Raw genomic sequence first — 17377 nt, 5'->3', positions numbered from 1 at the left:
TACACAATGGACTGACAACTATTAGATGACAGCTATTTTTTCTAATTTCTCCTCAAAAAGTTGTTTCTTCTTTGCATAGTAGTAATAGTTAATATTTCAGAGAACTAAATACATTCCTGACAATATTCTAAATGCTATGCATGTTTTAGTTCATACAATTCTCCGGTGATCCTTCATGTTTAGCACATACTATTGATGTCGTAATTTAACAGTGAAGCAAATGCGTATGGAGAAGTGGAATAACCTGTCCTAGCTTCCCTGGGTGGGAAGGAGGTAGAGTCAGGATCCAGCCCCAGGCCTCTCTAACTGTTGAGAAAACAGTGATTACTAGTGGGTTGCATTGCTACTTAAAATAGTCTTAGCTGTCTTGTAGGATTTTCGTAATTTGTATTAAATTTCTTGAAATATGCTGTAGTTAATAAAAAAGTCCCTCTTAAAATATAGTATCTCAGTAAAGAAGCAGTTCTTCAGAAGTGGCCTGATGCCACAGAGTAAAGTGAACCTATCATCTGCCTTGTCAGTTACATAGTAGTGCTCTGTAACCTAAGTTTGTACTGCACTTGTTTCTTAAGTAGATACATTGTGCAGGAGGCTCATTCTGAAAGGATGCTCAAGTGAGAACCTTAGGATTTTATTCTATAAGCTTCTGTCAACATTTGTAGCTTCTATTTTTTAACTTATATAATTGATTATGTTTTCCATTTATTTTTGAAGCAATATAGAAATTTACATGCATACCTATGAAAGCTTAGGGTGCTATGGAGAGCTACTGAGATACATAATTTGAGGTTTATTCCTCAATGTGTTGGCTATTTTTCCTGGGAATAGTTAATGTATAAATTTTAGTATTTCATTTACATTTATAATTATACATATTCATTATAAGAAGTTAGGGTATCTTTAAAAATAATTCTGCCTCTGAATTCCCAATACTCTGTGTGTATGGGTGTAAACCCACCACATTATTTCTGCATGTTTCCCCTTTTCTATATCAAAGCATCATGTGGCCATTTGTTAGAGGAAATTGTTTCTGGTATCTGACATATTGCTAACTAGTATTTACTTTCTAGTTATCAAATATTGCATCTCTTTTGTGTTTTCATAAGTATTTCATAGAGGAAATGAGTTATCAAGTATCATGTAATATTATGTTGTCATCCAACCCACAGAGTGGTAGAAAATATTCACAAACTATGCATCTGACAAAGGACTAATATCCAGAATCCATGAGGAACTCAAACAGAACACCAAGGAAAAAACAAATAATGTCATCGAAACTAGGCAAAGGACATAAATAGACAATTATCAAAAGAGGATATACAAACAGCCAACAAAAACATAAAAAAGTGCTCAACATCACTAATTATCAGGGAAAGGCAAATGAAAACCGCAATGAGATACCACCTTACTCCTCCAAGAATGGCCATTAAAAAAAAGTTGTTGTGGATCTGGTGAAAAGGGAACACCTTCACACTGCTGGTGGCAATGTAAACTAATACAACCACTATGAAAAACAGTGTACAGATTTCTTAAAGACTAAAAGCAGAAATACTATTTGATTCAGCAATCCCACTGCTGGGTAGCTCCCCAAAGGAAAAGAAGGTATTATAGGAAAAAGACACAGGCACATGCATGTTTATAGCAGCACAATTCACAATTGCAAAGATATGGAACTAACCTAAGTGCCCATCAACCAATGACTGGATAAAGAAAATGTGACCTATACACACCATGGAATATTACTCAGCCATAAAAAGGAATGGAATAATGTCTTCTGCAGCAACTTGGATGGAGGCCATTATTCTAAGTGAAGTAACTCAGAAATGGAAAATCAATATTGTACGTTCTCACTTATAAGTGGGAGCTAAGCTATGAGCATACAAAGGCATAAGAATGATATAGTGGACTTTGGGGACTCAGTTGGGGAAGGAGGAGAGGAAGGTGACGGATAAAAGACTATGTATTGGGTTCAGTATACACTACTTAAGTGATGGGTGCACCAAAATCCCAGAAATCACCACTAAAGGACTTATCCATGTAACCAAAAACCACTTGTATCCCAGAAACTATTGAAACAGAACACAAAATTAAATTTAAAAATATTGTCTTCTTGATCAGAAACCCTTGCTATTAATAAAAAGGAAATGAAATAGTTGCTAATTTAAGTATAAAGTAGCATAGAGCTGAGTTCTTAGATCTATGGTGTGTATCACCATCCTAGTGTCTTTTCATGACTGAGTTGTCATTGTTTAGTACAGTAGTTATATCGGCTACTAAGCCATCTTTGGAAACCTGGTGGTAGCAATTACTGCAGAGATCTAGATCTAACCCACAGGACTTCGAGTTGTTCACCAAATGCTAGGCCCTTTGGTCAGGTCCGGAGACCAAGAAAATGAGTCATAGTGGTGCCTGGGATGATTAAACTATGACAGAAAGACTCACAGTAAGTAATCTATACACAAAACTGCCACTGACAGAAGAAAGCAAGTCACTGTCATCTACTGATTAATAACTGTCAGAATTATTGGACACTGGAAATGAACACAGTGTCTTTTTTTTTCTAATGGTCATTCAACAAAAAGAGTTAAATAACAATCAAAAATTCTTCTGATACATATAAAATCAAAGCAGAGAATATTTAAGGATCTTGGAAAAAACAGAAGTAAAGCATTAACAGGGAGATGGTAAGTTAAGGGTACAATCCCTCATTTGTGATTAAAAAAATACTAAACAACTCTGAAAACTGAAAAAAAAATAATACCTCATTTAGAAGCAAACTCTGCTCTGACCTGGAAAACTTAGTATTTTACTGCAGAAATACAAATATGTTTGATTACATAACACTCACAGGGATCCTGCTGGGGTTGGCACATACTATATTGTATTTGGACTATTTTGGGCTATCTAAAATCTGAACATACATGATGCTAAATTTAATACTGCAAGATTTTGGGCCGGGCGCGGTGGCTCAAGCCTGTAATCCCAGCACTTTGGGAGGCCGAGACGGGCGGATCACGAGGTCAGGAGATCGAGACCATCCTGGCTAACACGGTGAAACCCCGTCTCTACTAAAAAATACAAAAAACTAGCCGGGTGAGGTGGCGGGTGCCTGTAGTCCCAGCTACTCGGGAGGCTGAGGCAGGAGAATGGCGTGAACCCGGGAGGCGGAGCTTGTAGTGAGCTGAGATCTGGCCACTGCACTCCAGCCTGGGCGACAGAGCGAGACTCCGTCTCAAAAAAAAAAAAAAAAAAAAAAAGATTTTGGAAAAAATATTATAAACCTCTAAAGTCCTTCAGCTAAGAGTCCTTTTAAGTTAAGAGAACTTGCAGGACTTTTTTCTACTGTACAGATTACTTTGCCAATGGAAATAGAAAACTCCAAGTTAGTTTGCCAGGGATTTTCCCACTCCGAGTAGTGAATATGTAATATCCAATTGGACATCCGTTCTCTTTGAATGTTGGTTCTTTGGTTTTCAGGCTGTTTAGATATATTATATTCAGTGCCTGTACTAGATATGTCCATTAATGGGCCCATCTCCCACCCTTGTAATCCCTTGCCTAGAAACCACAAGGTGTATATGTGACCCACACCTGTCCACAGCTAATTGAGCCAGGAGCTGTCAACTGGTCTGAGATGAAAGAGGCAGCGATTTGGCCTGACTCAAAAAAAAAAAAAAAATTGAGCTGGGTCTCTCTCTCTCTCTCTCTCTCTCCTTTTCTCTTTGGAATTTATATGATCAAAATGATGCCACAAGATATATTAAAGGCTATGGAGATTGAATCCAGAGGGAGCCACAGTTACCAGGAGGGAGACATTGTGAGGGGCATTAGAGAGGAGAGCAAGTAACAATTATGTAGAGAGGTATAGTTACTCAATGAGAGAAAGAAATCATGAGCTCCAAGAGAAAAATAGATCAATTCACTGGTAGGGCTCTCCTGACTTTGGTGCTTTTTCCAGTACCAGTTCTAGTTCCATGTATCCGCATAATATGCTTCTTTTGATTGCAGTAGCTTGAATGAGCCTCCATTCTTTGCAACTGAAAGAGACCTAACTAAAATTGTGGCACATCTTTAAGATACTAACACTGCCTGATTTTGCTTAACTTAGGAGCTAATATTGCATTAGGGAAAAAAATTGGAGCCTATTAATTAGAGTTTTATTTTCAACTGGGGGTAAACCCACAACCTATGGTAAATATTGATTCAATTGTTTTACTCTAAGAAGGCAGTTTCATTTTCCATCTAATTTCCAAGTGTTTGAAATTGTTATTTGAAGTTATGTGTAGCCATATGTCTGAGATTTAGTTCATGGAACATGTGCGGAAGTGATAAATGCTGATTAAAGTCAGAAAACACCTTCCTCTTTCCCTTTCTGGTGGTTGGATGCTAATGCCAGGGTGACCTCAGAAACCAGAAGATGATGATGTCACTGTCTCCATCAGCCTGGATGTCTGAATAAATGAGTGGAGCAGGGACTTCCTCCACCCCCATGCATAGAGCTTTCATATTCGACTCTTATATAAATGTGAAATCAACGTCTGCTGTGTTTCTTTATTTTATCCATTAGAACATTAACATCCATACTTGGATGTTAATAAGAAATTTCCTTTAACGTCTAAGTACAGAAAATACTATCTAATTTTACTGTTATCTAGTTTGCATTTCCTTTTGAAAATATACTTAGGAGATACATCTTGAAAAATTGGATAAATATCTTGCTTAAATATATGCACCCTGCACTCCTTATTTTGCTAATTTATTTGTACACCTTTCACAAGTAAGGTATTTTACTGTTTCCTGGAGCAGTGATTGCAGTTTCTTGAGAAACTTTGTTTATTCACATTTATGTATATGAGTCATTCTAATATTTAGTCGCTAAGGATATTTGAGAGGAAAGGGATGATTTTTTTCTATACATAATACATACATGATACCAAAGGTGTGTGAAAGCCTCTGACAATTCCTAGAGCTTGATAATAACTTTTAAATACATTACACCATTTTAAAGTTCAGGCTTATGTCACTTTTAGTGATTACAACTAAGGTAGAATAGCCTTATATTTATAGTAATACTGCTTCTTAAACATACACTTTCAGCCAAGCATGGGGGAGTTATGCCTCTAATACCAGCACTTTGAGAGGCTGAAAGTGGGGGGATCACTTGAGCTCAGGATTTCAAGGCCAGCCTGGGGAACATAGCGAGACTCTGTCTCTACAAAAATTACAAAAATTAGCTAGGCATGGTGGCTTGCACCTGTGGTTCCCACTCCTGAGGCAGCTGAGGTGGAAGGATCACTAAAGCCCGGGAGTCCCAGGCTACAGTGAATAAGGAAAGTGCCACAGCACTCCAACCTGGGTGACAGAGACTCTATGACAAAAAAACCCCAAAACACCAAACAAAAAATAAACCCACACTTTTATTCTTTCAATTAAAAATTTGTCCATTTCCTGATAACTGAAAATTGATTTTGCAAACATATAAGTTAGATTGTGCTTTACTAGGAAAAGGAGCAAAATTTCAAGAAGTAGCAAGTTTTTCTTCTAAGGGTCTGAGATTCTCTGCTACTTTGTTTCTTGCTTCCCTTCCTGATAAAACTTCATATTTGGTTGTTATGCTTTACTTCAGCAGCACGTTACAGTCATACCTTCACAGAAGAGAAAATTCGTAGTTCACAATGCATTTTCACTGTGAAAGGTGTCTGAATGGTAGAAAACCAATCCTTCTAAACCTTTGGGTCAATTTCCCCCCCAAAAATGTTATTTTAGTTTTGCATAAAGTGAAACCCACATACTACCATGGCTTCTTATATTTCTCTGACTGCTTTACATTTCACCCCCTGGAAGGGCTTTCCGTGAATCTGAAATACGTAGATTTCTCTATGGAATTCCTTTTGAGATCATAAAAAATGTTAAGTGAATTTATTTGTTGAGGATTCCCATCATTTACTTTTCTCTGTTCAGAAAAGTGCCCATTTGTTCCAACTTATCGTCATTTCTCGGGTGTAAACAAATATTTATCCAAGAACAAACACTTTTCCCAAATCAATCTTAGGACATTAGGAGTCACTTTTTTCAGTATCCATCCAATGATTGAATTCAGCTGTAATATAAGGATGCTTTAAGGCCTTTCTGAGGCAAACCATTTTACCTTCAGACAGTATTATCTGTTATGTGATATGTGGACATTACCAGAGTTAGTCACAGATTTTCTTTAAATACTTAAATTTTCTCACATCTTAGGGGGAAAAAAAAACTGTAGAAATTAAATTTGCATGCACATTTGTATGAGTCTAAAATAATATTATATATTGTCGTGTAAGTTGTGAGAAAATCTCCTTTTTTGTAGTTATGCAATATATTCCTATTCAAGAAATTTTGTATGTCCTACTTACTCTTTAGAATTGTCTACCTCTCCTCCCTATATAATGTGATAAAGCAGCAAGACAGGGTATAAAGATCAAAGAGTCTAGAATGAAAAGTAATTTTCTATCCCATTTCTGCTGCTTGCCAACTCTGGAAACTCAGTCTCTCTGAGCCTCAGTTTATCCTCATGTAAATGGTAAGAATAATAACATTAATATAGATCTTCTCTATGTCTCAGGTTAACTGTGTGTATCCAGTTGAATTTTGTGTATAAAAATACTTTGTAAAATGTGAAACCACATATTTTCTTTAATTACGTTTAATAAAGAAACAGATGTATTTCTAGGGTACATACCATGGAATTGATTCACATGAGGCAAAGAAGCATGCTTATTTGGCCTGTATTTTTCACATTGCATATGAGAATGTTGTAACTCATTTAAAAATTTATATTGTATTTTTCAAAATCTTGTGTAACATGAGTAACATAGCCATGCTATAATTCATAATATACGAGAGACTTAAAATGACCTTCTCATCTTACATTATTGTCCCAGAAGCTCATTTTGGAATGTGTGGAGACTAGACGAAAACAAATTATTGGGCCATGTCAGTTAATTGATTTTATATCTGGTGGGGAGTGCAGGAGATTGGGGTTAGTCATTTTAGGAAAGTGGTAAATGTCACAATTTCTTGGATAAGCAAAGGGAAACACATGTGAACAGTTATTTAAAGAGCTCAGTGTCGGCCTGAATTTCCTAGAACTGTAGCTTGAAACAGAACGTACATGCTAAAACTATATTGGGGCTTATTATCTTAGGGAGGCAAAAGCCCCCAAAAAAAAACCAAAAAAAAAAAAAAAAAAGGAGGGGGAATTGAGACAAGAAAGAAGGGTAAACTGAGACATGGTGTTGCATTGCCAAGCTGGCCTCAGCTTCTCAAGAAAAAACAATTGGTTCCTGGTGAGAGGTAACAATGTGCTAGCAGCCCTCACTCGCTCTCGGTCGCTCTTGGCACCCCCTCAGCCTCGGTGTCCACTCTGGCCGGGCTCGAGGAGCCCTTCAGCCTGCCGCTGCAGTGTGGGAGTCACTCTCTGGGATGGCCAAGGCCAGAGCTGGCTCCCTCTGCTTGCCAGGAGGTGTGGAGGGAGAGGCTCAGGCGGGAACCGGGGCTGTATGCGGAGCCTGCCGGCCAGTGCAAGTTCCGGGTGGGCGTGGGCTCAGCATGCCCCACACTCGGAGCGGCGAGCTGGCGCCACTGGCCTGGGGCAGTGAGGGGCTTAGCACCCAGGCCAGCAGCTGCAGAGGGTCCCCCAGCAGTGCTGGCCTGCCTGCACCAGGCTGGAACTCTTGGGGCCTCAGCTGCCTCCCCGAAGGGCAGGGCTCCCGGCCTGCAGCCTGCCATGCCCGAACCTCCTCCCCAAATGCACCAATCAGCACTTTGTGTCTAGCTCAAGGTTTGTAAACACACCAATCAGCACCCTGTGTCTAGGTCAAGGTTTGTAAATGCACCAATCAGTGCTCTGTGTCTAGCTAATCTATGGGGACTTGGAGAACTTTTGTGTCTAGCTAAAGAATTGTAAATGCACCAGTCAGCACTTTGTGTATAGCCAAAGTTTCATAAAACACACCAATCAGTGCTCTGTGTCTACTCTGTATTTAGCTAATCTGGTGGGGACTTGGAGAACGTTTGTGTCTAGCTAAAGGATTGTAAATGCACCAATCAGCACTCTGTGTCTAGCTAAATGTTTGTAAATCAGCACCCTGTCAAAATGGACCAATCAGCTCTCTATAAAATGGTCCAATCAGCAGGATGTGGGTGGGGTCAGATAAGGGAATAAAAACAGGCTACCTGAGCCAGCAGTGGTAACCCACTGGGGTCCCAGTGGACACTGTGGAGGCTTTGTTCTTTTGCTCTTCACAGTAAGTGTTGCTGGTGCTCACTCTTCGGGTCTGCACTGCCTTAATGAGGTGTAACGCTCATCGCGAAGGTCTGCAGCTTCACTCCTGAAGCCAGCAAGACAACGAACAACTCCAGTAGGGAGAGACAATCAACTCCAGACAGGAGGGATGAACTACTCCAGAGGCACTACCTTTAAGAGCTCTAACACTCACTGCGAAGGTTTGCAGCTTCAGTCCTGAAGCCAGCGGGACCACAAACTCACCAGAAGGAAGAAACTCTGGACACATCTGAACATCTGAGGGAACAAACTCCGGACACACCATCTTTAAGAACTGTAACACCGCGAGGGTCTGCGGCTTCATTCTTGAAGTCAGTGAGACCAAGAACCCACCAATTCTGGACACACTGGGTCATACGTGAAGCCTCAAGAGAGGAAGAAGGAAAATATACTCGCTTGCTCCTGTTACTTCTTGTCTCTCATTGGTCAAAGTCTCATCCACAACATGTTAACTCATCTGCACATCTGGGTAATTTGACAAGGATTCTCCGGGCAACTCTTGAGGAAACCACAGTCTCTGTGGTCCAGAAGATCAGATCTCACCCCTGAGAAGGCTGAGGCTGAAGTGTTGTTAGGAGATGAAGTGGTTGCAGGGGTTGCAGTGGTTGCCAGGGCTTTATGACCATGAGCAGAGCTTTGGTAGTCACTGGGATTCTCCAGACAACCAGGAAGAAAGCACATGGAAGGTGGGGGTATCAGTTGGATTGGTATAAGTCTGCGGCAGCCCACCCCCTCTGACAAGAATTACACAACTTGTCTTATTAGATAGGAAATGCAATAAACTTTCTCAAACCCATATGCCTAACTCAGTTCATCTACTTAGAGAAATTGTAACCTTGGAAGGAAGTAGCTTTTGATTCCCTACTAACTACATACCGTACTTATATAAAATCATTTATACAAACGACTCTGCATGTTGCAAATGACCAAGATCATTATCATCTAATTGCAATCATTATCATTATCTAATGGTATTTCTGAAAGGGACCACCTGCCCATTTCTAAGCAGATGCACAAGTGATGGATTGATAACTAAATAATTACATTAGGGTACATTTAAATAGATTAAAAATTTAATTTGGAATTAGACCAAGGTAAGCCTGTACTACTTTCCTTAATAGAAACATATTTAGAAAAAGATATACTTTTAGGGCTGCTGGGATTTTTAGATAGTTTTTCCAAAATTTGTTTGTTAAAACTTTTATTTAGCTGAGATGACATAAGAAAATGTACTGCAATAAAAAACTATCTTAATTTCGACTGGAAAAAGTGGTACACATAAAGACTGAGAAAGTAAATCAAGAAATAGAGCATATTAGCAAATACACTAAAAGTGAAGTTTTACTGTAGGAAAATATTTGCTGTTAACACATAGCTGCCCTCTGAGGGAGTTAAAGATACACTGTATTGAAAGACAAAGAAGGATAAGGACTAGCTAGCTGGATTATTATTGGAAAGCCAACAAACCAAACATTCAGGGGCTAGCCTAATGACATAGCTGCTGACTTGAGAAAAATTAATCCATCTTTAAAATATTTGATTAAATTGCACAAATGAGAGTCCAACTTAATCAAGCCAAATAAATTTTTTCTTGAGCAGCATAAATTATGCTTTTCCTGCCTCGGCGCACACGCTCACAGGCTGTCGACTGGCCATTTTAGAGTGCAGTACTGCATTTAACTGCTGTGTCATGCCTAATGGAAAATGTATTCAGCAAGATGGTTATTCCATTGAATTTTGGAAGCGGTTAGGAACACTAATAGCCTCTTATTTTTCAAACATGCTTAATGATATAATGAATATAAAATAATTCCCTCTACAAATCAACATGACCTTTTTTATAACAAAAGAGGAACAAAAGGATGGATTACTTTACAGAAATTCTCATGTACAGCAGATGTTCCATTGAATTCTATCTCAGGATTCTATAAAAAGTACAGACTGTGAGGTGAAAAAAGGGTTTTTTCTCTCTCACAAGCTTTAATGTTAAATGAGAGTATGAAAACTAGATGATCCAAAGAATTGACAGATACTCCATAATAAAAAAATCCTTTAAACTTTATAGATATAGAAAACATAATAGTAAGTCAATTTTAACATGTACTTTGAAACCAGTTTTAAGAGTAATTTTTAAATAAAAGGCAGTGTTAATATAATTTTCTAATTTATTTATACTCCATGATGAGAGAGCCCCCTATTGTTACAATCTGCTGAATTGTCAAGAAACAAAGTAAGAAAAACTAAATTTAAAGAAATTTCTTAACAATCTTAAACATTTGAGCAAAACTAACATATGGAGACAATTGAATAGAATTTTCCCATATCAAGATATAGATCACATTTAACAAATATTTGTGTGTAAGAAAATCTTTAGACACCTTGTGTAACAAATTATCACCATTTGCAAGGAGAATAGGACACTGTGGCATAAAACAAGGGACCAACACCATGAAAACAGATTTATGCTATAAGTGAGGTATTTGGGATGTGAAGTTATCAGATTAATTGGTCCAAATAAAAGTCACAGTAATGGTTTTTGGAATTTAGATGATCCTTTAGGCGATTGCTTAGGCATTGCTACCTTTCCTGACCATCTTCTGACTTCTGTCACTTCAATACCTTGAACTATACCAGGCTTTAAATTATCTTTGAAGTTACATGATTTAGTCTTTTCTATGAGCTGCAAATCTGCCATATTTTCTCTGACCTGTCCAAAGAGTAATGTTTCTCCTAAAAAGCAAACATAAATTATGATTTTAGGTGAAAGAAGGGGGAAGAGAAGGAATAAAAGGCAGATGAATAAAACTGATTGAGATAATACACGTGAAGAAATTAGCACTTTGCAGAAGAACACATTGGAACGCTCAAAGATGTGAGTTGTTATTATTCATGATTAGATGAAATGAATTCATACTTCCCAACTTCGTTAACTTGTGTACTAAGAGGCCATTTAAAAAGCATTGAAATAATATTAAATTAAATCTTGTGAATATTTATTAAAAGAATGTGTACATTTGAATATACATGTTTGAATTAAAGTGCATTCAGTAAATCACTTTTATTTTTACACCATCAACCAAGAGCTCTCCACGAAAGCTTTTACTCCAGGTACTTCATCTTCTCTTCTTGAGGTATTACATCTTCTGCATCATCTTATGCAACCATTCACAGGAAGAACATTGCTACAATGTTTGCATTATCTTTTTGGTCCCACAAGCCAAAAAAAAAGAAAAAAAAGAAAAAACCTTTAAAACCTGTGGGTTTGTAAATCCAAGTGGCTTCTGTTAATTCTAATCAATGTATATGTACCATAATCAGAAGACACATGTGTGAAAGAGAAGAAAGTCTATCCTTAAGACATCAGAAAGCAACAATAACAGCAAAATCAATATAAGCCAGTGAGTGTAAGTATACATATATGTGTGTCTTGGCAGGGGAAATGGGGAGGGAGTATTGTATAGGAGTGTAACCGTACTCATCATAACACAAAAGTAAAAGAGAGGCAGCTATTGCATTATCAAACAGAGCAAATGTGCAAGTACCATAGTCATTTGGTTGTCTCCGCACACAACTGATTTGATAACATACATCTAGATTAAATTTTATGTAAATACAATTTTTCTACTAGTGTTTGAGTTCTACTTGAGATATTGTAATGTAATTTCACACTTCATTTAATAAAAGCCTTTAAAATATAAAGCGTACATTCATTCTAGATGCCTGTTAAATGTAAGATGCAGAGACATAAATAGGAGATAGGTAGAGATTTTAGAGAGAGTTTCTGAGATATTTTTTGTTTTTCACATTTTAAGCTACTCACTGCGTGACAATGTCACGTTGAGATTGTCAGTGTTTTGGAAAGGTCATTTTCCAAGTGCTACTGCTCCAGTCCCCTAAGTGGTCATAACTGATGTGGTAGACAGACAGATTTTACCATTTGCTTAAGTGTGTGTTAAATCTTCCATATAATAGGCTGATAGCACCCCTGTTCAAGAGCTTAAGTGTTTGTACTTTTTATTGTTTCTTATCTTTGTGGGCATTTTCTGTTTCCTCAGATACTTCTTTTTCCAAAGTGACTTCTTTTTTTTCTTTTTCTTTGGCTTCCTTGACCTTCTTTATAGCATAAAGCTCTTAGTTTGCAATTTATTTCAAGGCTACTGTTGCTACCCTCAGTCACGCCATTTTGTCTGTCCATGTATATGTGTATGTTTGCTAGAGTGGAGGAGAGGGTAGAGAAGAAGTAGAAATGTGTAACTTATTCTGAAATGAGTTATAGTTTACAAGTATTTTCAAATCTTTGAGAAAATAAATAACTTACAGACTTAATGACCTATTTCATCTATACCTTATCCTCATCTGAACATATGAGATGGATTTGAAAAGATAAAATACTTCCCCTGACTCTAGAGGAGCAAAAAACTATATGGTATACAACAAACACCTATCTGATATCCAACAAACAACTTGTCTGATGTTGTTGATGACATTTGTCCACTTAAATAAAGCTTATTTTTCTCAGGCCATGAATATATTTCCCAAATCCTGGAAAAAAGAACAGCAAAAAATAATTCTTTATTCTCCCATCTTCAAAGGCACATATCTTAAAGTGTAAGTTTTCCTTTAGTGAAATGACATAGTAAATGATATTTCTTGAAAATGATTAGCTGAACAATGTTTGACAATGAAACTATAAGAAAGGTTAAATGTTTTTGTTTAAGTGATTGATTTAAGAATTTCAGAACGCAGTAGGTTGTTTTTGTCATTGAAAAATGTTTCCCAACAAGGCAAGTAGGCAAGACTTTAGTCAACTCTTTTTCATATCCATAAACTTCTGTTAAAAAAAGAATTGGAATACTTTTGTTTATATTGCTCTATTTGAATTCATTTACAACCAGTATTGTCCAAATGTAAGAATAATCTGTTGGCCTACAAGACATCAGACGAATCCTGTAATATTCAATACAAAAAGTTTTTATATTTTTTGAAGCAAAAAGTTGCATGCCAGGAGATATAAAAAGACTGTATTTCCAGGACAACTAGCATTCAATCCTATGTCTAGAATTCAGTAAGAATTACATGTATGTTTATTGCAGCACTATTTACAACAGCAAAGACTTAGAACCAACCCAAATGCCCATCAATGATAGACCAGATAAAGAAAATGTGGCTCATATACACCATGGAATACTATGCAGCCATAAAAAGGATGAGTTCATGTCCTTTGCAGGGACATGGGTGAAGCTGGAAACGGTCATCCTCAGCAAACTAACACAGGAACAGAAAATCAAACACCACATGTTCTCATTCATAAGTGGGAGTTGAACAATGAGAACACATGGACACAGGGAGGGGAACGTTACATACTGGGACCTGTCGGGGGATGCAGGACAAGGGGAAGGAGAGCATTAGGACAAATACCTAATGCATACAGGGCATAAAACCTGGATGATGGGTTGATAGGTGCAGCAAACCACCATGGACACATGTATACCTATGTAACAAACCTACACATTCTGCACATGTATTCCAGAACTTAAAGTCAAATTTTAAAAAAAGCAAATGCCTCTAACAAAAAAAAAAAAAAAAAAAGAATCATGAGTGAGTTATAAACCTTGGTAATGTGTTTTCTGCCTCCAATTCCAGTTTCTTATTATAATGTGCATCCATAGTTCTCATATGCTTTTTAAAAGAAAGTTCCCATTTTAAAAGTGTAACCTAAAATAGCTCATAACTGAGAAAATGCTTGCTATTGTTTTGAACAATTAAAGAGATATGACTCAGCTTATTCTCATTTAGCTAGTATTTTATCCAATAGCTTAAAAATAAAAAATAATTTTTAATAAGATACAGAAAAAGGAGATTTTTTTGCCTGAGCATAATTGGGAACAGAAGAATGGGAAAGCAGAAATAAACAATGCTGAACAGAAAGCTAAAGTAGAGAATAGAAGAGGAAAACAAATAGAAAGCTATAGTTCAATTCGGTATTTCATATCACTGTAGAAGAGGTGCATGGCTGCTAAATACCTAAAAATACATACAATAAAAATGTGTGTTTTTCCATCTGTCCTTGCTCTTTCCTCTCTCTTCATTCATTAAAAATGGAAGACAAACTAAGTAGAAATGCTGCATTACTATGGGGGTCACCAAAGTCCTGATCATCAAACCTAGCACAGATTGGGGTTATGGGAAGGTTAAGTAGTAAAATGGGAGAAAATTAACTTGTCAGGAAAAGGCTGTGAAGCTGGCTGGTGAAGGTTGTTAGATCCCTGGGCATGGTTACAGCACACTGACTCAGGTGCACCAAGCAGAGAGAAGGTCACACCCCTTGAGGCTGGATGACAATCGGCCGATTTAGACACTAGCCCAGGGTCATCCTAGTTTTACTAAGTAATATCTCAAACTGGGAGTTGTCTGACAAGGTGCGTATATGAGGATAAATTCCAGTCAAATGCATTCCAGAAACAACTTCTTTTTCTGTTCTGTTAACTGCAGGACATTTGTTTAATTAGATAATGTGCAATGAAATGCAAGAAAAGGCCTATTGCTGAATAGTCATGAGAAGAGAAAAAAATTTGCCTTTCTTTTTAAAACACAAGATGTTAAATTCTCTTCAGTTAAGATGATAACTTATTTTCATGTTCTATATTTAAACGTAACTCTTTGAAGCACAGGATAGGGTTTTTTTAAAGTACAACCTATCAGATTGGCAAAAAAGCAGAAGTTTGACAACATAATATATTTGGTAAGGCTGAGGAAGCTAGGAAGTGTCAGATACTGCTGATGGGAAAGCAAACTGTTACATCACCTATAGAATAAAATTTGGCACTACACAGCAAAATCGCATGTGAATAAAAGCTCTTGTTTCTAAAAATCTACCCCTGAAATACACTGCAAACAATACAAAGACAGATAATCATGAAGCTATTCACTGCAGGCTTATTTGTGATAGCAAAAGACTGGAAACAACTCAAATGTCCTTAGTAGGGTTCCAGTTGAATAAGCAATGGTACAGTCAAACAAAGGAGCGTGCAGTTCTGAAAGAACAGGAGAAATATTTTTATACATTGCTGTGCAACTATCTCCAAATTTATTTATTTATTTATTTTTTTGGAATACAGTGAGTTTTTAATCCAATCATTTGCAAATTAATAAGCAAGTAATACACCAACATAATATTTTGCTGTACAAGATGAAAATCTTAAAAAGAATTTGTACATGTATCATGTGGAACATTTTTATTCCTAATTTATACTTTGAAAGATATCTGACAGTGTACAAAGAATACCCAGTTCTAGGTGGCGACTGTTTTGTATAATCATTTATTTATAAAATTTCACCACATAATAGGAACTACCTTTAAAAAAAAAATCAGCATTGGTCCTATAAAGGCCATTAGGATAAATTCTTAAGCCTACAAAAGACGCCTTAGTACTACTGCTCCCAGGCTCATTATTGTTAACTACAATCTGACTCCAAGGCCCAAGTGTAGTTTCTAGTTCCAATTCTACAGTCATTCAAAAGCACGTTCTAACTAGATTGACAAGGGACAGTGGAGGACCCAAGAAGTCCTATCAACCCCTATAAGAGGTGTACATAAGCCTACTGCTCATAGCCTTCTAGACATACCACCCTTTATTTATAATGGGACACCAGATAATCCCACTATGTTAAAACATGGTTGCTCTGGGAAAAAACGAGGCTTTCTCTAGACCAGCTGGACTGGTCAGGAGGGAGAGTAAACAGCGGCTGTTGCTAGTGAAAAACGGTTTCATTTCTTCAAACTTTTTCCTTTTCCTTTTCTGGGCTCCTTATCTTTTTCTGGTTTTGAAGGCTTTGAAGATTTTGTCTTTTTCTTGATCATGGCATCAGTTTCTATAGCATCTTGGTCTTTCTCATCAGATTGAGAGTCATCTTCATTTAACTCTTCATTGTATTCCGAATCCAGGGATGGGCTTGTGCTGTGTCTAGATGCCTTTATAGCTTGAAGTGAATACGGAGTAAGGTGGGCTCCCTTATTGTAAGCTCTTGTGAAGGCTACTTTCACCTTGGGATCCAGCTTTGAAAAGGAACTAGGTTTGCCACCCCAGCTGCTAATTTCCATGATATTCTCAAAATCTTCTTTCATCGAATAATATGTGTCCATAATTGCAATAACATCCTGTACCCTGTCGACTCTTTGTGAGGTCAAGGGCTGTACAAGTACATCCCTTAGATGTGACAAATAATCCATGTTTACGGTCCTTTTGCTGGAGTAAGTTCTGAGACTCATATGCAAGGCCAGGTCCCGAACAATACGATCGTGTTTGCCTGTAGACTAGTGCTTCCCCAGTCAGCTCGGTAAGGTGGGAAACTGGGTCATGAACCCCCTCATCAACTCTCCAGGAAGAACACTGGCATAAATGGCCTGCGTAGGCAGAAGACTCCAGTTTTGCTTACTCTGGATCTGGCTGTCCACTAAGTCACCATCACATATGCTGTCTGCTGCTCTGCTTAAAAGCATCAAGTGGTTTTTCATGTCACCCCCTGCTGCCACAGGCTTCACATGTATGTAATTTTCCTGGACAAAGAGGGGTGCTGTTGAATACTCAGATCTCTTTCTTCATGATTATTCAATAGCACCCCTCTTTGTCCAAATTTATTATTAGGTGAAAAAAGCAAAAAGGAGAAGGCATGTATTGTATGCATCTACTAATTTAACAAAGGAGTGAGATTAAAATACGTACATATTTTATCATAATATAAACAAATCAATATTGAAATAAAAAGTTACTGACGGGGAAAGGAGAAGGAAGAGGAAGCGACAGAAATAAAAGTTAGACTTTCCTGAATGTATCTTATTTTGCAGATTTGAGTTTGTCACTATGTAAATATTTTACATTACTAATTACATTAAATCTTTAAAATGAAATTCTTAAGAAAAAGGAGCAAATGAATCTAACTGCATGGAGGTAGTGACACAACCACACAGGGAAGAGTTATTTCAAGTGACTTTGGAATAGCACAGTTTCATTATTTATTCATTATGAGACAGACATACCTAAAAAACAAAACTTT

At 37.3% G+C, this 17377-nt stretch overlaps 1 protein-coding gene across 1 annotated transcript; it reads right to left on the bottom strand.

Annotated features, from left to right (window-relative positions):
* Positions 1–15999: 15999 nt before the first annotated feature.
* On the bottom strand, positions 16000–16890 carry LOC117091039 (replication factor C subunit 1-like). Its single transcript, XM_033223525.1, has one exon. The coding sequence runs from the start codon at positions 16590–16592 to the stop codon at positions 16092–16094; it is 501 nt and encodes a 166-aa protein (XP_033079416.1). The 5' UTR covers positions 16593–16890; the 3' UTR covers positions 16000–16091.
* Between the last annotated feature and the right edge of the window lie 487 nt (positions 16891–17377).

This window comes from Trachypithecus francoisi, unplaced genomic scaffold (genome assembly GCF_009764315.1).
Source record: "Trachypithecus francoisi isolate TF-2019V2 unplaced genomic scaffold, Tfra_2.0 Lachesis_group11, whole genome shotgun sequence".
NCBI lineage: Eukaryota > Metazoa > Chordata > Mammalia > Primates > Cercopithecidae > Trachypithecus > Trachypithecus francoisi.
The sequence above is the reverse complement of the archived record's forward strand: the minus strand, read 5'-3'. Positions and strand labels throughout refer to the sequence as shown.

Coding starts and splice junctions, on each gene's coding strand:
- LOC117091039 (XM_033223525.1), bottom strand. CDS start 16,592: ATGAGTCTCAGAACTTACTCCAGCAAAAGGACCGTAAACATGGATTAT.